The sequence below is a fragment of the Hypanus sabinus genome, chromosome 18 (assembly GCF_030144855.1).
Source record: "Hypanus sabinus isolate sHypSab1 chromosome 18, sHypSab1.hap1, whole genome shotgun sequence".
Taxonomy (NCBI): domain Eukaryota; kingdom Metazoa; phylum Chordata; class Chondrichthyes; order Myliobatiformes; family Dasyatidae; genus Hypanus; species Hypanus sabinus.
The window spans coordinates 38,928,261-38,953,914 of NC_082723.1; the positions used below are offsets into that span (position 1 = coordinate 38,928,261).

At 42.1% G+C, this 25,654-nt stretch overlaps 1 protein-coding gene across 9 annotated transcripts in view; it reads right to left on the minus strand.

Annotated features, from left to right (window-relative positions):
* Positions 1-5,239: 5,239 nt before the first annotated feature.
* Positions 5,240-25,654, minus strand: part of sec16a (SEC16 homolog A, endoplasmic reticulum export factor) — an 82,302-nt gene continuing 61,887 nt past the window's right edge. For 3 of the 9 annotated variants that reach the window (XM_059994214.1, XM_059994211.1, XM_059994205.1), the window contains 9 exons: positions 21,222-21,272; positions 19,853-20,032; positions 16,335-16,406; positions 15,349-15,405; positions 12,422-12,539; positions 10,623-10,757; positions 9,885-9,973; positions 7,014-7,085; positions 5,240-6,426 (listed from right to left, as the gene is read on the minus strand). In XM_059994214.1, the coding sequence (XP_059850197.1) occupies positions 6,358-6,426; positions 7,014-7,085; positions 9,885-9,973; positions 10,623-10,757; positions 12,422-12,539; positions 15,349-15,405; positions 16,335-16,406; positions 19,853-20,032; positions 21,222-21,272 (843 nt within the window). In that variant the 3' untranslated portion in view covers positions 5,240-6,357. The remainder of the gene's footprint in view (positions 6,427-7,013; positions 7,086-9,884; positions 9,974-10,622; positions 10,758-12,421; positions 12,540-15,348; positions 15,406-16,334; positions 16,407-19,852; positions 20,033-21,221; positions 21,273-25,654) is intronic. The other 6 variants (XM_059994212.1, XM_059994206.1, XM_059994213.1 and 3 more) reach the window with 4 other exon arrangements.

The window sequence follows — 25,654 nt, forward strand, 5'->3', positions numbered from 1 at the left end:
GGCAAAAGGTACCGAAGCATTCGGGCTCTCATAACCAGACTCTATAACAGTTTCTTCCCCCTTGCCATTAGACTCTTCAATTCCCAGAGTCAAATCTGACACCAACCTACACACACATACTCAACTGATCCCCACTCCACTCCTTCTGCAATTTTTGCTCATTTCTTTCTCAATTCCTGCTAAAACATTGTTTACATTGAAATTTACCTCTTTCATTATATTGTAATTTGCCCTTTACTGTGCCTTTTGTCTTGTTTATTAATTATTGCACTGCTTTGCTTTATGCAGTCCCGCGTAGGTCCGGAGTCTAATGTGTTGTTTCACGTAGGTTGTTTCATGTCGTACCATGGTCCTGGAGGAATGTTGTTTCGTTTTTACTGTGTATTGTACCAGCAGTTATGGTTGAAATGACAATAAAAGCAACTTATTTCAGAATGCATCCTTGGGAATCTCCTATGCAGCTGCCCAGAGTATGGAGAATAGCACATACAGCTAGATGCAGCCACACACACAAAACTGACCATTAGGATGCAATCCACTTTGGATGTTCAGATGAAATGCAAGGTGAATAGGGTAACTGCTGGGGCTTGAAAATAGGCTGATTCATACCTGTGCCACAAACATGAACACCAAGAGCACCTTCCACCTTATAACCAGACCTCTTCCTGCCATCAACAGCGACCACTACTATTTTCCCAGCTTGCTTCATCATAGCCATTTGTTCTAACTAATTCTTGCCACATTCTGTGGCTCCTCAGAACCAGAAGTCCACGGTCTCGGTTAAGTGGACCTAATGATAAAGGGAGCTGTTGTACCAGTTGCCAAAGAACTTACTCTTGCTGCAGTTGATGCTGGACTCCTGAGGCCAGTTCAGACTTGAAACATAAGCAGATCCATCCATGGACCAACAAAGAGTCTGAGCAGGAGGCAAAAATGTTTTCCATGTACAAAAAGGCTTGAACTTTAATGCCCCCGCTGCCCATGATTGTCACCCCTCGTGCCCTGATGGATTTGGCATAAGCATCAATCCAACACACAAGCAAGAATTTTCAAAAGTCTTGATCCAATACAGATTAAACAGGGAAGCTTTTAGTTTTCCATCTGTTAATTTGGACTGTGTCACTGATGAAATATAACACAGTCATGTGCAGTCTTTTACTTGGGTGTACAAAATGCAATGAGCTGCTGTCACTGGATAATGTGGTACAACCCTGTGGTTGTTCACCTGGATGTGTACAAGTACCAGGGTAGTTAAGGCTACCCACATTTTGAAGGTCATGATGGATCTGCTTGCTGACATTCTTCAATGTTAAACAGAGCAACTCAGGCAAACATAGGGCAGCACAGTGGCACAATGCTTTACAGTACCAGCAAGCTGAGTTCAATTCCCGCCACTGCCTGTAAGGAGCTTTGTGTTCTCTCTGATTTCTCTCACGGTCCAAAGATGTACTGGGTGGTAGGTTAATTGCTCATTATAAACCGTCCCATGATTAGGCTACAGTTAAATCAGGGGTTGCTGGATAGTACGACTCAAAGGGCCTACTCCACATTATCTCAATAAATAAATATGTTACCCTCAGCAGCTTTCCCAAAGACATTCCAATGCTGGGCTCATGGGTGATTAGCAAGGGATTATGAAGTTGCAACACTTCCCTGCCATTTATAGCAGGAAATCTGTAGAAACAATCTAAACCAGAATTGGACGTTGCATACATTAGGGGGGGTTTTGGGGGGAATGTTAATTGTTAAAAACATCATCAGGGAAAAGGAATGAAGGAACGATGCTGGGCCAATAATCCTTAAGTATCAACAGTTGGATTACGTAGTCGTTTACACTAATTCAGTCCCAATTTCCAATTGTCCAAATGGAGTTTGCACATTCTTCTTCTGGGTGTTCCAGCATCTACTGTGAAACATAGGTGGTGAATTAAATGACTACATTGGTTACCACTAAAGTCGATGGATGCTAGAGGAAGAGCATGCAATCAACTCGTAAGTGAACAGATCACAAGAATTTATGAAACAAAATCAATGGATCGTTTGAGAGAAATTGTACAAACATAGCTTTCAATTGAAACGGGAAATGCTGGAAACACCATGTCAGTCACCATTTAATGGGAAGAGAAACAGATCTTTTATCATAACTGGGAAAGAGGGAAAACAAGTTTCTACTAAAATGTAGATAAGAGAAGGATGGATTGGATAAAAGGTGATCTCAGATACGTGAGAACAAGATTGCTGGGGATAAGTTGTATAGGTCCTCCAGTCAATGGGGAGTTAGATGACAATGTTTTAAAAATAGCAAGGATGTGCTAACAGAGAGAGCAAAATAGATGCATGATTTACAACTGCACTGGCCGGTTATGATACACATAAATAAATCACCTAAAGTTAGAGAATTTGTTTCAAAATTGGAAGACTGCAACAGGACCAGATGGAAGACAGGGTGTTGTTCTTTAATCTTGTATCTGGGCACATTGCAATCTTTCTTTCCATGGATATGGCCTGACCTGCGGAGTATTTCCAGCATTTTGTCTTTGCCTTTTCATTGGCTACATAGAACAGTTCATGTTCCAAGCCTTCCCCAGTAATGCTCCCCGATTTTTCCTTCGCTACATTGACAACTCCAGTGGTGCTGCTTCATGCTCATCGATTTCATCAACTTTGCCTCCAATTTCCACCCTGCCCTTAGAAATTCACTTAGTCCATTTTTGACATCTCTCCTCTATTTCTCGATCTCTCTGTCTCTGGAGACAAACTGTCAACAAGCATCTTTTATAAACCTACTGATCATCACCATACCTCTTCCCAGCTTGTCTCCTGTAAAATTGCCACTCTTTTCTGTTCCTTGGTCTCCACTGCTCCTGTTTCCACGATGAGGCTTTCATTTCAGAGATATCATCCTTCTTAAAAGAATGGCCGATACCCCTGCCCCCACCATCGATGCTACCCTCACCCACATCCACTTCCTGAAAATCTACACTCACCCCATTATCCTGCTGCTTTAACAGTGATGAGTTCCTCTTGTCCATACTCATCACCTCATGAGCATCTGCATTAAACACATAATTTTCCACAACTTCCATCTTATCCAAACATCCTACCACCAAAAATAACTTTACCTCGCCCTCCCAGCAGAGATCGTTCCCTCCACGAGTCCTTTGTCCATTTGTTCCCCCCCCCACCACCCCTCCACATCCCTGCAAGAGGCTAGTGCTACATCTGCCCACTCACCTCCTCCTTTCAGGGCCCCAAAACAGTTCCTACAGGTGAGGCATCACTTCACCTGTGAAACTGCTGGGGTCATCTGTTGCCTCTAGTGCTCCCGATGTGGCCTGTTATAGTAGTGAGACCCATCGTAAATTGGGGGACCACTTGGTCGAACTCCTCTGCTTCATCTGACAAAAGTAGAACTGCTCGGTGGCCAAACATTTTAATTCCAATTTCAATTCCTGTTCTGACATGTCAGTTCATGGCCTCACCTTGTGCCATGAGGCCACCCTTATGGCATGAATATCGATTGCTCCTTCCAGTTAAAAAAAAATTCCTCCCCCCTCTCATCTTCTACTCTCCACTCTGGCCTCTTTACCACTACCTATCATCTCCCTCGGTCCCCTCCTCCAATGGTCCATTCCCCTCTCCCATCAGATTCCTTCCCACTCAAGCCCTTTACCTTGCCTGCCCACCTAGTTCACTTAACAGTTTCTAGCTATCCTCCTTCCCGTCCCTCTCCACTTTTTTATTCTGGCATCTTCCCCCCTTCCTTTCCAATCCTGATGAAGAGTCTTGGGCCAAAATGCCGACTGTTTATTCATTTCCATAGATGCTGCCTCACCTACTGAGTTCATCCAGCACTTTGGATTTCTAGCATCTGCAGATCTTTTCCATGTTTATGATTTTTTGTCTTTATTGGATTTCCAGAAGCTAATTGATTTTCCCATTTTTAATACTGTGTCTAGAGGTATGAGACAAATTCCACTAATCATCACTACACAAGATAGTTTAACCTTAACGGATACTTGCTCCTTTGCTCGTCTTCATTTAATGTCCTCTCACTTTTCTTAGGTTCATAGACAGATACAGCATCAAAACAACTTTGGCCCATTAGTTAGCACCATCAACCACCATCCACACTAATTCTACATTAATCCCATTTTATTGCTCCCCACACTCACATTTACTGCTCCCAGATTCTACCACTTACTTACACATGAGGGGCAATTCTCAGTGGCAATCAGTCACAACCTTCACAACTTTGGAAAGTGGGAGAAAGCCCAATCACATGGAGAACATGGAAACTCCACACAGACAGCACTCGGGAGTCAAATCAATTCCTGGTCTCCAGCACTGCAAGGCAGTAGTTCTGATAGTTGCACCATTGCCTCGGCTACATGCATTCCCTCTTCAAGCCCTTACATAATTCCTACAATATTCGTATGTTAGTCTACACATTTGAAGCTAATTTTCAGTGCACACCAATATTTATTCTTTGGAACTAACTTATCAAAAATGTCTCAGTTTTGAATCCCTCCTTCAAATTCTTCCTGAACAAGATAGCTTTGAACCCATCATTTCTCATAGCTAGAACTAGATGGCTTTGCACCCAAGTTAGTAGGTTTCAAATGGATTGCAGAACATCTGTACGAGGGCTGATTGACAAGTCCGTGGCCTAGGTTAGGAGGAGTCAATTTTAGAAAACCTAACACATTTATTTTTCAACATATTCCCCTCCCAAATGTACACACTTAGTCCAGCGGTTGTGGAGCATACAGATCTCTTTGTAGAAGTGGTCCACATCAGGGGTGAATGATAAGTTCATAGCCTAAGGTAGGAGATGAGTTATACAGCTCTCGTTACACGCACATGCAGTTCGACTCTGAGTGAAAATGCAGAAAGTTTGAAGTTAATAACTCATCTTCTTCTACCTTAGGTGACAAACTTATCAATTACCCTATGCTGTGGACCACTTCTGGAGGTCCAAGACGCCAACTTCTACAAAGAAGGGATCCATATGCTTCACGACCGCTGAACTAAGTGTGTAAATATAAGAAAAAATAAATGTGCTAGGTTTTCTAAAATTGACTACGTCTACCTTAGGCCACAAACTTATCAATCACCCCTCGTATCTTGGCTGTGTACTTGTTATCCTGCTCCAGAAAACAGATGTATTTAAATGGGGAGGGCTTTTGGTGGAGGTGCAGTTACTGTCTTACAAACAAAATTCAATCCCGGCAAATAGTTAGGTGTTCCAGAATGCAAAATATTTTATTTCATTTTACAGTGTGCATCCTTATAACATAAGAAAATAAACTCCTTAGGCAAGAAAACCTCTGAATTTGAAATATTGTGTAGTCTTCACAAGAGAATTCTTTGGAATCAAAAACAGGAAGATTGGAATACAGTTAAGACAGTGGTTCTGGGGAATCAGCTGGAGGCGTGGGTAAAGAGGGGAAAATCACATTAAAGGGCAGCTGAATTCATTCTGTACATCATGATTCCAAATTTGCACGTCATTTTCATGATGATTTTATAAGTTGCTGTCTGGCAGACAACTGAACATCTCACTTTAAGAACACTGTTGAATTTGAGGGACTGATCTTTTGAGGGCATCTCCCCCAAAGCCTCTCAAATAGTCTGGAATTTCTAACCACCTCCTCCCATGTCCTGAGACACAATCTTCCAGAATAAGAGAGAGAGAGAACGAACTTCTATATTACATCTGCTAAAATTTATTCACACAGTACTCCAGATATTTCAAAGTATAATGTACAACAGGTGGCTCTGGCTATACAGTACTCTTTTACAACAGCCTTATATATATTACCTAAATACAAATGGTCGGAAACAATCTTTTTATCATTTCTATCCATTAGCCCTCCCGCAATGACCATTCCAAAACCTCCACAAAAAAAGTTCTCAAATACGTTTTGCTCATTTGAAAAATGTTACAGCCATCTTAAAATTTTGAGCTGGGCTTTTGTGGATGTGCCAACATCTGCTTATGCCAATTTGACATAGTAGACATTTTCGACATTTACAGTCACATTCAGGAGGTAAGTGTTTTCTTTTAAAAGCACAATCCAATGTGACCATAAACCCTCCAGCTTCAGCACCTTACAAGCTTAGATTTATTTAACTGGTTACATCTGGAAAAAATACAGCTTCATTTTCAGTCCTTCGAATAATTTTTTTTGCTCAAAAATGGTTCTGCCTGAAGCCCTTACAATTTATTGATTTTTATCACACGTCCATCTGGTTTAATCATCTGTAATTGCAAATGCTAGAACACATCATCAGCATCTATTCCGTTAAGTGTTTTCAGTATTATTTATTCCAGGATTTCTTCCAGGTTTTGTTTTATTTTAACGTTGGGTATTTTCTTTGCCCAAACCGTCCTGGCCTCAAAGCTGCAGTGCTGGCTGTGGGCTGGAAATCAGAGGTCAAATTGTCAATTAGTAACAAAGGTACAGATCATTAGACTGTTCTGTCATGTATTCCTAGGCAGGAATATCACCAGACCCAACGCAAAGTAAAGCCCCTCCTTACTAATCCTTCAAATTCTGACATGCAGGTACAAAGTGGATTTGACCTCTCTCTCTCCGCATTTTACCATCAAATAACCAGGTGAGTACAGGTTAAAGATAAAAGGGTTTTGGTTGCCTGTGCAAAAAAAAACCCTCGAGAGATGTCCGGGGGCAACAAGGTACATAGATTAGAGGAAGAGCAAGAATTTCCTCTCCCCCCCCCACCCAGAAATTGTCATTCCTCAGAAAGCAGAAGCCCTCACTGCATTAAAATATACTTCACACAGTGTAATCTTCAAGGGCTGGAACATGGGAAAAGGTTGAATTGATCTTTTGGCCATGATGCAATGATGGCCTCCTGTCTTGAAACTGAACATTAAATATTTGTAATGGTAAGTATTGCAAGAATTCAAAACACCATTTACTAACATTACTAATGCTTAAACAACAAAGCAAAACTTGATTTTTAACTGAAAGCAAATTACTTACTTGGGCAAACTGAGCAGGGTTGTAAAACTGAACAGTTCCTTGAGAGAAGCCTCCCTGTGCAGGGGGAGGGAGCTGCAAAACAGGTAAACGTTAAATACACCATTGCATCACAGCATAAGGGCATTTTAGCAGGATTTCTCATAGCCTCTACATCCCAAAGGCTTTACAGACAAGTGCAGCCACCTCTGGGGTCTCCAGCATGCCTTGGGTTTTATCCAGAGATTGTAACAGAATGGAAAGAAGCATTATAGAGGGTCGTATGCTTGTCAGAGTAAAAAAGAAGTCATGGGTTCAAGTATAGTCATTAGAGTGAGGCTGAATACAACTTGTAATCACAAAAGCTAAACCTCACCAAAAGGAGGCACCTTCCTGACTTTTAATCAGGAAAGCAATGGGAAAGAAGCTCTCTCAATCAAGCTTTTTTTTTAAAAAAAAGATGATCTATTGAATGCGTAATGGATATGAGAGAAGGGACCACTGTCTGTCAGCTTGTTGACTGTGTATAGGAGAAATGTGCAACATTAGTGAACATCGCAGTAGTTCAGTAATGAGACCTCTTAGTGAATCAATATTTGAAACTTGGAAAAAGGGAGAGTAATGCATTATGAAATTTGGTTCCCATCCTGTTTTCTTTCCTTCAATCAAGTATTTCATTTTCTAATACTGAAGGAATTGTGGATGGGTGTGCACAAGAGACAGGATTACTCTAGTTTTCATTCTCTTTGTTGCAGGGACATTATAACACTGGGTCCTCAACCCTTAGGAAGTGTACAGAGCTGAGCATATAAAGGAGTGAGTCACAAAAGCTGGGTCTGAACTAGCCTCATTCACCATTCTGTATCTGAAAATTGGTGAACACAAACGACCAGGGTTGTATTGGGGAAAGAAGTCAAATTTCTTTTGCCACAGCAGCTCGCAAATCCAAATTAACGGTACAACACAGGATCAGGGACCAGCACACAAGGTTCACACCATCACCCATCTCATTTGGAATGCGTAGAACAGCGAAACATGGACCCAAGATATGAAGGGGAAAAACAAGCAAATATTAATGGTAAATGAGCATAAATAATGAACTTACCACTCTTAGGAAAATTGGGCAAGGATAACAGATTTAGGGAACCTAAATCAACCTAAAGACATTGAGGCCCTGGTTAAGAAAAAAAAAGAGGTGCATAGCAGGTATGAACAAATGGGGTACCCGAGGAGTATAAGAAATGCAAGAGAACACTTAAGAAAGAAATCAGGAGGACTAAAAGAAGGCCCGAGGTTGCTCTAGCAGACAAGGTGGAGAAGAATTCTGAGGGATTCTACAGATATGTTAAGAGCAAAAAGACTGCAAGGGACAAAACAGTCCCCTGGAAGATCAGAATGGTAATCTATATGTGGAGCCAAATGAGATGGGAGAGATCTTAAATGGATTCTTTGCATCTGTATTACTTGGGGAATAGACACAGAGTCTATAGAAGTCAGGCAAAGTAGCACTGAGGTCCTGGGCCCTACCCAGATTACAGAGGAGTGTTTGCTGTCTTGAGGCAAATTAGGGTAGGCAAATCCTCAGGGCCTGATAAAGTGTTCCCAGGACCTTGTGGGAGACTAGTGCAAAATTGATACTAAATCACCCTTAGTGACAGATGAGGTACTGGAGGATAGCTAACGTTGTTCTGCTGTTTAAGAAAAGCTCTAAGAATAAACGAGGAAATTAATAGTCTGGTGAGCCTGACATCAGTTGTGGGAAGGTTATTGGAAGGTATTCTAAGGGGCTGGATATACAAGTATTTGGATAGACATGGACTGATTAAGAATAGTCAGCATGGCTTTATGTGTAGTAGGTCATGTCTAACCAATCTTTAGAGTTTTTCAAGGAAATTATCAGGAAAGTTGATGAAGGCGAGGCAGTGAATGTTGTCTACATGGACTTCAGCAAGGCATTCGACGAAGTCCCTTTAAGGAGGCTGGTCAAAATTTAATTGCTTGGCATTCAAGATGAGATGATAAATTGGATTAGACATTGGCTTTGCAGGAAAAGTTAGAGAGTGATAGCAGATGGTTGCCTCTCTGACTGGAGGCCTGAGACAAGTGGAATGCCAGATTGATCAGTGCTAGGTCAGTTGTTGTTTGTCGTCCACATCACAGATCTGGGTTTTAATTGGGAGTGTAGTGGGCAGCGAGGAAAACTATCAAAGCCTGCGGCGGGATCTGGACCAGCTAGAAAAATGGTATATGGAATTTAATGCAGCAGACAAATGTGAGGTGCTGCACTTAGGGAGGACTAACCAGAGAAGGTCTTAAACAGTGAGCGGTAGGGCACTGAGGAGTGCCATAGAACAAAGGGATCGGGGAATTCATTGAAGTTGCATAAGATATTGGTGAGGCATAATTTGAAGTATTGTGTACAATTTTGGTCTTCTATCTACAGGAAAGATGCAAATAAGTTTGAATAGGTTAGAACTTTATTCCCTAGGGCATAGAAGATTGAGGGTTGATTTGATAGAGGTATACAAGATAATGAGATAGGGTAAATACAAACAGGCTTTTTCCACTGAGGTTGGGTGAGACTACAACTAGAGGACATGGGTTAAGGGTGAGAGGTGAAAAGTTTAAGGGGAACATGGCAAATTGGAGGGTGGTTTGAGTGTTGAACGATTTCAAAGTTCAAGAGAAGTTTGGATGGATATATGAACAGGATGCTCATATGAATATGAATGGGTATGGAGAGCTGGAGCTGGATCTGGATCTGGGTCTGGCTGCAGGTTGAAAGGGTTGTTTCTTTCTGTGCTGTAATTTTCTATGACTCTAAGATTATGAAGTGGGTTGCCCAGATTCAATGTTGTATATTGATTGAGCAGATGGCATTCTGCAGATCTGTACCTGAGCCTGTGAATTTGCCTCAGAGTTTGTCTGTTCCACAGACTGTGAGGTCTCTGCTGGGCTTCCTTCAGGAGGCTGAGGTCCTTCACCTGCAAACGATAAACAGGAAAATTAGTTTAGCTCTGATAGTTGCCAAAATAGTTTGAAAGGTGACCAAAGCAGTGCAAGAGTGGCAACAAGTTAGGCACCAGAATATGATCAGCTGAGTCAGAAGGTGGGAGTTTCAAATCCCATCCATGGATCCTTACAAAGAGAATTTCTGTGTCAGACATGACTATTTTCAATTCACTAACATTCTCCAAGCAATCTCTCCTATGTTCCTCAATGGTGGATATTTTCATTTTAGAGTCAGCATGTGATCCAAGGTGATAATCCAGCACAGAGAGAAAGCTGAACTGAGAGATAAATCTGAGGTGGTGGCTTTATTCAGATGGGTGTAAAATATATCACGGCATTTTGATGTAATGCAGTAAAGTGCTAATACCCTGGACCAATCCTTACCTCTGAAGCAAAAATAAAAACTGATGAAATTCTTGTTTGTAGAATTCAGCTTTCTTAGATTAATGCAGGAAGGAATGACATTACTAAGTACTTCACTAGCTGTAAGTCACTGGCTAGTCCAAGATCGTGAAAATATACACGATTGGAAAATTCCGCTATTTTAGGACTACAAGGAGCCCCTTGAAATTGGAGACAAGTTACACTGACAGTCATAAGCATATAAATAGAAACACACACCTGGCATCGGCACAAATAGATTGGTGGGGATAGGCATTGGTGCCAGGGGGGCAAAAAGGTCCACCGGAGGTGGGAGACCCCCATTTGGCTGGGTTCCACTGGGATTCAGTACATCCACATAACGAGCTTTTGTACCTATTTTTGGTGAGAGATGGAGGGAAGAAAACATAAGATTAATTGAGCAGGATTCAAAGGTATCAAAGGTAATCCTCTACTTAAAATAAGAACATTTTCTAAATAATGAGAAACCCAAATATGTAGAAACAAAAACTGGAGGTTTAGCGATTCATGTAAAATATGACTAAAAGTCCATTTAAAGTAAATAGGCTGATGGAAAAACACATTAAAAAGCGAACAGAAATAGATCAACCATGAAAATAGTGAATTTCTAAATGATCTCTTACTTGCAATGATAAAAACTGCACAGGCTAGAAGGATCATTGACCAAAACTATTAATTGGAGACACGACGACTGCAGATGCTAGAATCAGGAGCAACATACCAAATTGCTCAAGGAACTCTGAGTCTGGCAACATCAATGGAGGGAAATGAACAGTCAACCTTTCAGGTCAAGACCCTTCTTATAGACATGACCCAAAACTCTGACCATTCATTTCTCTTCACAGATGCTGCCTGACCCACTGAGTTCCTTGAGCGATTGTGTTGCTCCAAAAACAACATTTTCCATCCACAAATACTGTTCAACATGCTGAACATCTCTCAACATTTTTAGTTCTTATGATGGAGTTTATCTGAATGGGCTTGGAAATCCAAAACAAATGTTGTTTCTGTTGTACAGAAAGAGGAAGTATAACAGCTCACTCGTTTTAGGAGGCAAATCATACATAAGGATAGTGGAAATTTGGAACTCAAATCCATTAGCATGCTTAGAGTCGTTTGTAGCTTTCATGTCTGAACACAATGTTTTTGTTGGCTATTGACTAACAAGGAATACAGAGAATAGCAGAGCAAATGAATTTGAACTACTGATTGACCACCATTCAACTGAAAAGAAAGAAGAGCAAGTGTTGAACAGTGTCCTCTTATTCTTGTCTTCTAAAAGAACACTGACCAAGTGTCATTAGTACAAGACAAACCACAGGTCTGTACAATTGGTGTATGTGTTTGGCCATAGGGTCAATGGGCTACATCTGTTGGATTGTGAGTGAATATCTCTTAGTTCAGAATCCCCTACAAATATAGTTAGATAGAATTCTTGCTCTTCAAATATGAAAGATCCCATGACAACATTTAAACAGGGTAAGATTTCTCCTGTATCCCTTTCTTCTCTCCAGGAGCAGCATGGTGGCTCAGCTCCAGGGACTTGCATTTGACCCTGACCTCCTGTGCTGTCTATGTGAAGTTTGCACATTCTCTGTGCTTTCTAGCTGGGTGGTCCGGTCACAACCCCCCCCCCCCCCCCCCCCCCACCACCCCATCCAAAAAATGCTTGGATTGTAGACTAATTGGCAAATGTAAATTGCCCCGGTGTGTGAGTGAGTAGAAAATCTGGGGGAAATGTTGGGAAACCAAGAGAATAAACTGGGCTAGATAGTACTGGGTCAAAGGGTTTATTTCTGTGCAACCTCTACATATTCTGTCGATAAGCTATCTCTCCGCTCGGGACTCAGTAGAGACCAAAATTTCCTACATTACAACAATGACACTCCTCAAAAAGTACTTCATTAGTTAGGGGTGTTAGACATCTGAATAGCTAGTATATTATGTGCAAACAGGAGTCAAGCAACTAATTAAGCCTACCAAAGACAGTAGGAAAACATCCTCAACCAAAAGCTCACCTGCTTTCCTGGAGAACCTGTTGACAGACGGAGGGCTACCTGTGACAGTGGATGTGGGAGCGGAACTGGAGGGATGGCTAACCACAGGAAGACTTGGCGGCGGTGGGAGAGGTTTGGTCTGCAAAAATAGAAGCAAATTCCTGGTAATAATTGATAACAGCCAACTGACTTTACACTCCAAGCAGGGAAAATACTTTCTCCAATTCTGGGCTAAGTAAGCCACGTGACTCTTATTTCCAGACTCTTCTGGGAATGGGGCAGGATTCAGATGTCAGAACTCAAAGCCCCATCTCAGTATTGCACCAATGGGCTTTTACAGGGAACTGCTAATGAAGGTCAATTTAAACTTTCAAATGAAAATGATATTCATAGATATTTAATGTAACTTTAAATCTAATTTAAAATTAAATTTTAATCCATTTGTTGTTAATTTATAACAGATTGAAGTAAAATAGTGTGAAACAAAAGACTCTTTAAAGAAGGGAGGAAGGCAAAAGAAAGGAAATTATAGACCAGTTAGCCTAACCCCAGTGGATGGGAAAGTGGTGGAGTCCACGATTAAGGATGAAGTCTCGAGGTATTTGGAGACTAATGATAAAATAACTCAAGTCAGCTTGGTTTCTGTAAAGGGAAATGTTGCCTGACAAATCTGTTGAGTTATTTTGAGGAAGTAATAAGCAGGGTGGACAAAGGAGAGGCTGTGGATGTCATTTACTTGGATTTTCAGAAGGCGTTTGGTAAGGTGACACAGAAGACTGTCTAACAAGATAAAGTCCTCTGGCATTACAGGAAAATTACTGGCATGGATAGAGGAATAGCTGACAGGCAGGAGGCAAGCTAGTATAAAATAAAAGAATAAAAGGGGAATAAAAAGGAGCCATTTCTGGTTGGCTGCCAGTGATTAGTAGTGTTCCTCAGGGGGTCAATATTAGGACCGCTACTTTTCACACTGTTTGTCAATGACTTGGATAATGAAATTGGTGGCTTTGTGGCAAAGTCTGCGGATGATACAAAGATAGGTGGAGGGGTAGGTAGTACCGAGGAAGCAATGCGATTGCAGCAGGATTTAGACAAGTTGGAAGAATGGGCAAAAATGTGGCAGATGGAAGAGTGTTGGGAAATGTATCGTCATACATTTTGGTAAAAGGACCAATAGTACAGACGATTATCTAAATGGGGACTTGGGAGTCCTCACGCAAGATTCCCAGAAGGTTAATTTACACGTTGAGTCTGTGGTAAAGAAGGCAAATGCAATGTTAGCATTTATTTCAAGGGGAATAGAATATAAAAACAAGGAGATAATGTTGAGTCTTCATAAGACACTAATCAAGCCATATTTGGAGTATTGTCAAGTTTTGGGCCCGTGTCTTAGAAAGGATATGTTGTCATTGGAGAGAATCCAGAAGAGGTTCCCAAGGATGATTCCCAGACTGAAGGGGTTAACATATGAAGAGCGTTTGGCAGTTTTGAGCCTATACTCACTGGAATTTAGAAGAATGCTTGAGGATCTCACTGAAACCTATCAAATGTTGAAAGGAATAGATAGGATGGATGTGGAGAGGATGTTTCCTATGGTTGGGGTATCCAGAACTAGAGGGAACAGCCTCAAAATTAAGGGGCGACCTTTTAGAACAGAGGTTAAGGAGGAACTTCTTTAGGCAGAGAGTAGTGAATCTGTGTAATGGCCTGTCACAGACTGCAGTGGAGGCCAAGCCCGTGGGTATAGTTAAATTGAAGTTGATTGTTTCCTGATCAGTCAGGGCAAAGGATATGGCAAGGTGTATGAGTGAGATCTGGGATCAACCATGACGGAACAGACTCGATGGGCAGAATGGCCTAATTCTGCTCCTATGTTTTATGTTCTTATGGGCTTAATCTGAGCCTCCCTTTTTAAATGAATATTGGTAGCTCCATTCAAATGAATTGTACTCAGCTCATTGTTTAGTATGATCTGGAACTGCTGCTGTGTGCAGTGGTGGAGTGAAAGGTCAGATACGCTGCTGTCTGACATCCATCTTATGTTTAACTTAAGACGTACAAAAAAGCTGGATGAACTCAGCAGGTCCAGCAGCATCCATTGAAATGAGCAGTCAACGGATGCTGCCCAACCTGCTGATTTCATCCAGCTTTTTTGTACGTCTTGATTTGACCTCAGCATCTGCAGTGTACTTTGTGTTTAACTTCCAAGCTGCAACGTGCAGATGCACAGATCAAAAATCATACTTCACACCTGGAATCAATGGGCCTCATGATTCCAGAGATCTTGTTCTTGTCATGCAAAGCAACTGCCTCATTTTCCAGTCATCCATCCTCCCAGATGCTTGTCGCTTTTACCAACACTGACCGCACTCAGCTCTTGTCACACACCTCTAACCTCTCACACTCAGCCACGGTAACATAACAAATAGACTGTGCTGTTTGTGAAGACTGATCATTGGCAGCTTTTTTACATCCTGTTCTCGATGGTCATCATTAAATATCCCAGGAACAGAACCCAGCTGGATTTTCCATTTTCCTGATCCAATTATAACATGACCTACTGTCAGCAGGGCTCAGATCTGTTAACTCAGCAGACCGTGGCTCGGTTAAAAGCTTTTCACCGTTTCCCTGGCGAGTGAACATTCTTCAGCTCATTCAGTCATGACAAGGTTTGAGTATCCACTCACATCACTGAACGATAAGGTTGAATTCAGTTTAAAGTGTATCGTAAAAGCCCACCTGGTTTACTACTATCTCTAGGAAAGATGATCTGACATCTTTGCCTGCTGTATGTGTATTAAATCTAACATCACTGTGGATGACTCTCAGTTACTTGCTGTAGCAGCTAGTTGATTAGAATAATCAGCAGCTCACCACCACTTTAAAGGCAACTATCATATCCTAATATTCAATAAAGGCATTCAGCAAGGGATTATTTGTATGCTTACCTCTTCCTCTGGTTCATTCAGATTCACCCACCGCTGCTTCTTCTCATCCCACACAATCTGTGCACAACAGACAATCAATTCAGACCTCTTGCTTTCATCCTTCACCTCAAGACCTACTGTGGCACAGGGTGAACAATCCTCAGGTATCTCACACAAAGGGGCTATGCTTTCAGTACAAGGGCTGGAGAACTGCACTCAAATGCATGTCTGTCCTCACCCAACACTGAAACAGCCACTCCAAGCATCATTGCTTGAGGGCAGAAAAACTAACAAGTACAAAGAAACCAGGGTCAAGTATGACTGTCATCAATCAGTGAGTTAAAAGTTCCCACCAGAGAGGCCACTTCCATCCTGAAGATTTTCTTATGTGGTCCCTCAGGTTATAAATGACTTTTGTCCACTCTGGAACAGAAGTAGTGCATGATTTCTTATAACCTGCAATGGACATTTCATACCAGCTATCATGCAGTCTTGGCAAGGAGGTCCAGGATGATCAGACACCAGACTTGGTAGACACACACACAGGAGCACGGTTATTGATACTGACAACTTTACATCTCTTTTCCTCAGCTTTCTATCTTTTCTCTCCTGCTCCACCAGGCACCCCTATCCCAACCAGTAACTCTCTCATGCCTCCCTTTCCCCCCAACCCCCATCAGATTGCATGGCTGTCTCTGTCTCCTCCTTGTCCTTATCATCTCCCTCCCTCTTCGCTCAAATGTTTTGGTTAGCCCACTCCCCCTTCCTCCCTCTCAATGTCCACACACCTTTTCTATACCCATTATTTCCAGCCTTGGGCTACTCTCAGTTTGAAGCTGCTCACTGCTCTCCCCTGTTTAATTTCCTCAGGGTTGGCCGGCTGCCGTTCCACCCACAATCCCAAAGGCTGCAGCACATGAAGCGCGTAGGCTCGCCAAGAGCACTGCAACGGCTGGAGAATCATTTCTTCCCTTGCTCACCATCTCAGTAGCTGAACAAACACTCACCGATTTATTTTTGTCGTCTGGTAAATGGGCTTCATTCTTCCTGCCGGACCGTAACCAGCTTAGCCACCCACCCTGAGGCAGAGAGGAAAACAAATTTAGTGTCTTTACTGTGTCATATAAAGATGCTGGAGCTTCTTTCATGACTGCAGCAGACATGGGTCATCTCACTTTCAAAGTAATTAGAAAAATAACTGCCTAATTTTACATGACAAAGAGCCATCACTGTAAAAACCTACTGCTCCCCCACCCCCAAAGTAAGGATCCAATTCCCACAGCCAAGTAATAGAAAAGTTTGAGGCAAGTACAATCACAGTGCTAGTGAACACATCATCAAAAAGAGGATAGTGTGGGGAAATAGAATAAATGTGATTCTTGTAGGGGCAACAAGGTTTTAGGAAAGGAATCAAAAACATGAGAAAATCTGCAGATGCTGGAAATCTAAAACAACACATACAAAATGCTGGAGGAATTCATCATCTCGGGCAGGATCTAAGGAAAAAAGTAATGAAGGGTCTCGGCCCGAATCATCAACAATACTCTTTTTCATAGACGTTTCCTGACCTGCTGAGCTCCTCCAGCATTTTGTGTGTGTTGCTTTAAGTAAGGAATGTCAGGAAAGGAGGGAAGAACTTTGCTGCACTATGCTGTATCCCAAAAGCTTTTAATGGAATCTTAAATGCCTGAAATGAAAAATGCTGCGTACCCAGAACCAACATTCTGTAATAATACAAGGATAGTTAAAAGTAAGGCAGCAGGAAAGTGAAAGTCCTCTAGGTAGTAATTATAGTTAATACAAGTCCTATTGCCAACTGAATGCACTCACTCCTCCACACACCTGAGCAATTTCTCTCGGCTACAGAAAGCTCATTTCACTTGATACTGTTCGCTCCCTGCAACCCCTTCCACCTCATCCCAGTACACGTACCAGTGAGGACAAATACTTCAGAATCAGAATCAAGTTTAATATCACCGGCATATGTCATGTAATTTTTTTAGCTTTAAAGCAGCAGTACAATGAAACACATGATAAACTATAATGAAAAGACTGAGTTACATTAAGTATATGCCTATTAAATAGTCAAGTTAAAATAAATAGCACAAGAAAACCAGAAATAAAAAGTAGCGTGCTCGTGTTCATAGGTTCAGTCCATTCAGAAATCACATGGCAGAGGGGAAGAAGCTGCTCCTGAAACACTGAGTGTGTGCCTTCAGGCTTCTGCATCTCCTTCCTGACAGCACACTTGATGCTACAAATAAAAGGAGTACAATCTCAATGCCATTCTCACTTGGTCGTAAAGGTCCATTTGTTGGAGGTGACCATCTGACTCACTGTATCTAATCTGTGGCCCTTTCCAATATCTCCTTAGAGAGAGTTAAGTACACCAAGTTCCTAGGAGTTCACATCACTGATGATCTCACCTGCTCTCTTAATATCACCTCCCTGGACAAGGAAACACAGCGGCGCCTCCACTTCCTAAGAAGATTGAGGAAAGCAAGGCTCCCTCCCCTGTCTTAACTGCATTTACAGGAGCACCATTGAAAGCATCCCATCTGGGATGGGAGCAGCCAATCATCAGAGCAGAAGCCCCTACAAAGGACTGTAAGGACAGCTGAGAGGATCATAGTGGTCTCCCTATCATCCATCGAGGACATTTATCAGGAACGCTGTATTGTTATTATTAAGGATACCACCCATTCATTCAGCACCTTTTTTGACTTTCTACCATCAGAAACTACGATGCATAAAAACAAGAACGGTCAGGATGAGAAACAGTTTCTTCCTCCAAGCCTTTAGGGTTCTGAACTACCTGCCTCATTGTATTTGAAGTGTCACTGTTCCGTACCTTACAATATTTAAGATTAGTGCACTTCACTCCATTATTTATGTGTGATTCGTCTGTAGATTTTATCCTTACCTTCACATTTAGACAGAGATGTAAAGATTTTTACTCATGTATGTGAAGGATTTAAGTAATAAAGTCAAATCAATTCAATGCAGTTACCGTGTGTTTTGTGTACTACTGTGCTTTACTCCCTGGTTCAAAAAAACTTTGTTTCATTTGTATATACTTTATATGGTTGTATACGTTATATACATGTATAGTTAAATGACAATAAACTTGACTTTAAAGCTAATTGTATTTGCTTCCCATTGGACTTTCAAGATATAATCAGTTGTGTAAACAATTTTTTTTAAATCCAGTTTTCCCAGTTTCTTCTGCTTATTTGTCTAACCTGTGCTCTCGCGCTACTAGCCAATGGAAACAGTTTATCCTTTGTTTCATTAACATTTTTAATCTGTTCTCCTCCAGGAACAGTGTACAATTCCTCAAATGTAAATACTGCTGCAAGCACTGCAGGGCATCAGTGAGGCTGTGGCTCAAGGATACATGATCTATCTGCACGACAGAATTGTTGGGTTTGTGGTCAAGTTGCTGACAGGTGGAGCAGCAATTAGTGCTGAGGAAGTAGGAAGTTTGCAAAAGGATTTGGATGCATTAGAAGAAAGGGCATAGAAGGGGAAGATGTAATATAGTGTTGGGGAGTGTAAAGTCATTCACTTTGCGAGAAGGAATTGAAGCGAAGACCATTTTCTAAACCGGGAGCAAATTCAGAAATCAGAGGTGCAGGTAACTTGCAGACTGACTTGGCAATAAGGGCTGCAAATGCAATGTTAGCATTCATTTTCAGAGGACTGGGATATAAAAGCAATAATGTAATGCTGAGTTTTTAAATAAGGCATTGGTCAGTCTACATTTTGAGTACTGTGGGCAGTTTTGCCCCATATCTAAAGGAGGCATTGGAGAGGGTCCAGAGGTGGTTTAGGAAAATGATCCAGGAATGAAAAGTTTAACACTAGGAATGTTTGACAGCTCTGGGCCTACACTTGCTGGAATTCAGAAGAATGATAGGGATCTCACTGAAGGCTATTAAATATTGAAAGGTTTAGGCAGAACGGACATGGGAGAGGATGTTTCCAATTGAGAGAGAGGACCAGAGGGCACAGCCTCAGAATAGGAGGACGTTGCTTTAGAACAGAGGTGAGGAAGAATTGCTTATCCAGAAGGGCAGCAAATCTGCGGAATTCACTGCCACAGGTGGCTGTAGATGCCAAGTCATTGGCTATATTTAAAGTGGGCGTTGATAGATTCTTGATTAATTAGGAGAAAAGGCAGAAGAATGAGGCCGAGAGTGAAAATAAATCAGCTATGATCGAATGGCAGAGCAGGCTCAGTGAGACAAATGGTCTAATTCTGCTCCTACGTCTTATGGTAGAATGGAACATTGCAGGCTAAGAATTAAAATGCAAACCTTGTCATTCCATGCACATCCCAGGAAACCCTGGAACAAAATATTGAGGGATAGTCAGGAGGATCTGTGGAGAGTTTCAAAGGGCCAAGGTGGGGAGAACAGAAGCCCTACTGATGTTTGGATGGAGACCAAAGTTGTCAAGATGATAATCGAAAAGGAAAAGTCTGTTAATTTTGGAGAAGCAGGGAAGTCAGTGATCTTTTTACCTTTGCTTTTTTGTTCTCAGGTTGTTCCCGTTTAGGTTCTTTCTTCCCCTCTGGAGCTGTGTTGGCAACAACCTCTGGCTGAGGCGGAAGCGTTGGTTGGTTAGACGCTGAGCGATTTCTTTCCCGGCCCATGCTATGGTTAGACGACTCAGAGGTTGTTCGTGAGCGCCTCCCATATGGCTGAAACAAGACAAATAAGCATCAAAGCAGTGTGTGGAACCCAGCTCTTGGCATACAGAAACCCAGTGACCCCACCTTCCAGACTCAATTGGCAAACCAGGAGGCATCCCAATTTGAATGCAAGGCAAACTGACGCTTCACTGATCTCTCATAACCCACATTCAAATCATACCCTTGCACTTTACATCAAGATTTTTTTCTTCTACACAGCTGAAAAAAATCTGAAACTGAGAAGTATCAGACAGATTCATAGATTTTTGCTGAGGCAAGGAATGGGTATTATAGATGACAAAACCAAGGCTGATAGATTAAGCTAAGACAGAGGCTGAATGCTCTCCCAATCCACATCCTTAAGAATAAAACAGCAGCTGACTGAGTTGCTTGTTTGGAGGGATATGTCATTTAAAGAGGCAATTTTGGACTATTTTTCAGAAGATTTTGCATTATCGCTTTCCTTCTAGACCTAGAACAGACAACTTGATCTTTCTAAGATTTGGTAAAAACAACTATTGCTGCATCACATGTTTAAGATGGAAAACATATTTTCTCTGATTCAAAAAGTGCATGTACGCCACTTAAGAAATTAATCATTTGAACAGGAATACCAAACTGAAAAGCCAGCTGGTAGTGTAGTAGCATTCGCACCAGACTTTGAGGCGAACGGTCCCGAGTTTGAATCCAGCTGGCTTCCTGCACGCTTTCCATCCGTGCTGGGTTTATTGATTATTTCCAGAGGAAGTACCTGGGGAATCTTGCACCATTTTGCTGTAATTTAGTCATCTACCCACAGAAAGGGGAGACATAAAATAAGTCACAGGGAATAGGTCTACATGATTTATTGTGCCACAATTTATTGTGCATCGAAAACATGTCCAGAATAGCTCACTCAGAGGGTTAGCCCGCATCTTCTCCCATTGTAATCGATGTGCAAAATTATTGGGATGTCAAACTGGCCTTGCAATCTGATGTAAGGGCAGAAATTTGCCAATCGAGGAAGAATGATGTCAAGGCTGCAAATATTGAGGAAACAGATGACAGAGAGTGAGCACATGAAACAGGAAAAGGTGCACCCACAAGGCAGAGTACAGGAGAGAGGCCAAGGCATAGAACCCCGTCACCAAAGGTGCACCAATCTAAAATGGGAACACAAGCATCAGAATCTTAACACTGAGCATCAGGAGTTGCATACCATGTGCAAAGATGACTGAGATGCTGACCTTGATCTTCTTCCCGGCGCCTGCTTCAGACACAAATGTGCAACGATGTTAACCTCACATTGCTACATGGACACTTACAGGAATTTACCTTTACATTTGTACGCGTTTCACACGATGACCAGGAGTGTGACATTATGAGAGGGTGGGGGGGCAGAACATTTCCAGTGACATTGTACATTTTGTAATCAAATACTTGCTGAGGAGCTTGCATAATCAATACCACTAGATGCAGTACAGGACTGCCTGTAGACTAAATCCCAATGCCTCAGAAGACATGGGGAGGACTGCACATACAGAAACAGATTTGGCCCAAACAGTCCTTATTTTCACAGATTATGGTGTTTATACATGGATTGCACCACCTCCTGCTGTTCCTCATGTAATTTCAGTATCACCTCTATACCCACCCCCTCACGCTTGTCTCTTAATTGCATTTATACTATTTGTTTCTACCAATCCCTGTGATAGTGAATTCCACATTCACACCGCATGGCCATGGGAATAATAGGTGCACCAGTTGTCATCTTCCAAAATTTTACTTTTTTTTTGGGCAGCTCCCATTGATGAAAAGCAGCAAACGTATCTCCACTTATTTTTCACAAAAAAAGGTGAAAGAGGTGATGGAGAACTACAAATCAGAGTTATATTAATAAAAGGAAAAATTCTAAATCTATTAATAAACAATAGACAGTAGGTGCAGGAATAGGCCATTCAGCCCTTCTAGCCAGCACCGCCATTCACTGTGATCATGGCTGACCATACACAATCAGTACCCCGTTCCTGCCCTCTCCCCATATCCCTTGACCCCGCTATCTATAAGAGCTCTTTCTAACTCTCTCTTGAATGCATCCAGAGACTTGGCCTCCACTGTCTTCTGGGGCAGAGCATTCCACATATCCACCACTCTCTGGGTGAAAAAGTTTTTCCGCATCTCTGTTCTAAATGGCCTACCCCTTATTCTTAAACTGTGGCCTCTAGTTCTGGACTCACCCATCAGCGGGAACATGCTTCCTGCCTCCAGCATGTCCAATCCCTTAATAATCTTATATGTTTCAATCAGATCCCCTCTCATCCTTCTAAATTCCAGTGTATACAAGCCCAGTCTTTCAACATATGACAGTCCCGCCATTCCGGGAATTAACCTTGTGAACCTACACTGCACTTCCTCAATAGCAAGAACGTCCTTCATCAAATTTGGAGACCAAAACTGCACACAATACTCCAGGTGGGGTCTCACCAGGGCCCTGTACAGCTGCAGAAGGACCTCTTTACTCCTATACTCAATTCCTCTTGTTATAAAGGCCAGCATGTCATTAGCTTTCTTCACTGCCTGCTGTACCTGCATGCTTACTTTCATTGACTGATGTACAAGAACACCTAGATCTCGTTGTACTTCCCCTTTTCCTAACTTGACTCCATTTAGATAGTAATCTGCCTTCCTGTTCTTGCCACCAAAGTGGATAACCTCATATTTATCCAGATTAAACTGCATCTGCCATACATTTGCCCACTCACCCAACCTGTCCAAGTCACCCTGCATTCTCATAACATCCTCCTGACATTTCACACTGCCACCCAGCTTTGTGTCATCGGCAAATTTGCTAATGTTACTTTTAATCCCTTCATCTAAATCATTAATGTATATTGTAAACAGCTGTGGTCCCAGCACTGAACCTTGTGGTACCCCACTGGTCACAGCCTGCCATTCCGAAAGGGACCCGTTAATCGCGGTCCCTTTCCTGCCAGCCAGCCAATTTTCAATCCATGTCAGTACTTTGCCCCCAATACCATGTGCCCTAATTTTGCCCACTAATCTCCTATGTGGGACTTTATCAAAAGCTTTCTGGAAGTCCAGGTACACTACATCCACTGGCTCTCCCTTGTCCATTTTCATAGTTATATCCTCAAAAAACTCCAGAAGATTAGTCAAGCATGATTTTCCTTTCATAAATCCATGCTGACTCAGACTGATCCTTCTACTGCTATATTAAGTAGTAATCAAACACTTTGAAAATAAGAATAGCACCAGGCAGCGTCTATGAGGCTATCTATCTATCTAGGCCACAGTGTAACAAATGAAATATTCTATTTTTAAGAAGATAGATTATGGTAACAAACTGAATATTTACAGAGGTATGGGATCAGGGACATACTTAATAGTAGTGTATCCTAAACCATCAGCTTAGGTATTTTCTCCCAAGGATCACTGCACATAAAATTATTAAGCAGAACTGTTAACATAATAGTGGGAAAAGGGGAAAGAAAGCTTCACTTCATGGGAACATTAATGTACATAGAGCTTGTACATCATAATAGTGGGAGCAGCTGCTCTCCTCAAAGGTACAGCACTCAACCTGTGCCCAAATACTTGTGGCAGGATAAGATCCCCCTCTGCACAGCAGAGGAGGGCCACATCTCAGCAAGAACCAGAGAAGTTCTTCATAGGTGACAACCTCATGCTATGACCAGCCTCTCTGCAAACCCAAAACATGTTGCAGATCTCAAGTTCAAAGTAAATTTATTATTAAAATATGTGTCACTATATACTACTCTAAGATTCATTTTCTTGTAGGCATTCACAGTAGAACAAAGGAATACAAAAGAAATAAATGAAGAACTATTAAGACTGACAAACAACCAATGTGCAAAAGACAACAAACTGCAAACATAATAGACAATAGGTGCAGAAGTAGACCATTCGGCCCTTCGAGCCTGCACCGCCAGTTTGAGATCATGGCTGATCATCTACTATCAATAACCGGTTCCTGCCTTGTCCCCTTATCCCTTGATTCCCCTATCCATAAGATACCTATGCATTGGTAATCATATACAGATGCATTGGTAATCATTTTCCAATGTTCCTTAGATTCAGGATCAGTTCCTGAAGATTGGAGAGTGGCTAATGTTATCCCACTTTTCAAGAAGGGAGGGAAGGAGAAAACGGAGAACTATCGCCCTGTTAGCCTAACGTCAGACGTGGGGAAGATGCTTGAGTCCATTATTAAGGACAAAATTAAGGACAAAAGTGGCACATCTTGATGGCAGAAATAGGATTAGGCCGAGCCAGCATGGATTTACCAAGGGCAAATCATGCTTGACTAATCTGTTGGAGTTTTTTGAGGGTGTAACAAGGATGTTAGACGAGGGTAAGCCAGTGGATGTTGTGTACCTAGATTTTCAGAAGGCATTTGATAAGGTGCCACATAGGAGATTGGTAAGTAAAATCAGAGCTCATGGCATTGGGGGCAGGGTTTCAACATGGATAGAAAACTGGTTGGCAGATAGAAAGCAAAGGGTAGCAGTGAATGGGTGTTTCTCGGACTGGGTGGAGGTGACTAGTGGGGTAGCACAGGGCTCTGTATTGGGACCACAGCTCTTTACTATTTATGTCAACGATTTAGATGAGGGCATTGAAAACTGTATCAGCAAGTTTGCTGACGATACTAAACTGGGTGGCAGTGTGACATGCGAAGAGGATGTTAGGAGAATACAGGGAGACTTGGATAGGCTGGGTGAGTGGGCAGATACTTGGCAGATGTCATTCAATGTGAATAAATGTGAAGTTATCCACTTTGGAAGCAGGAACAGGAGGGCAGTGTAGTGTTAGGTAAGGGAGAAATGCAAAGAGACCTAGGAGTCCTAGTTCACCAGTCAATGAAGGTGAATGAGCAAGTGCAACAGGCAGTGAAGAAGGCAAATGGAATGTTGGCCTTTGTTACAAGGGGAATTGAGTACAAGAGCAAGGATGTCCTTTTGTATTTGTACAGGGCCCTGGTGAGACCACACCTGGAATATAGTGTAGAGTTTTGGACTCCAGGTTTAAGGAAGGACATTCTGGCAATTGAGGAAGTGCAGCATAGATTCACTAGGTTGATTCCTGGGATGGCAGGGCTGTCTTACGCGGAGAGATTGGAGAGATTGGGCTTGTACACGCTGGAATTGAGGAGATTGAGAGGGGATCTGATTAAAACGTTTAAGATAATTAAAGGATTTGATAGGATTGAGGCAGGAAATATGTTCCAGATGTTGGGAGAGTCCAATACCAGAGGGCATGGATTGAGAATAAGAGGTCAGTTATTTAAAACAGAGTTGAGGAAGAGCTTCTTTTCCCAGAGAGTTGTGGAGGTGTGGAATGCACTGCCTTGGAAGACGGTGGAGGCCAATTCTCTGGATGCTTTCAAGAAGGAGCTAGATAGATATCTGATGGATAGGGGAATCAAGGGATATGGGGACAAGGCAGGGACTGGGTATTGGTAGTGAATGATCAGCCATGATCTCAGAATGGCGGTGCAGACTCGAGGGGCCGAATGGTCTACTTCTGCACCTATTGTCTATCTAGCTCCTTCTTGAAAGCATCCAGAGAATTGGCCTCCACTGCTTTCCGAGGCAATGCATTCCAGACCCC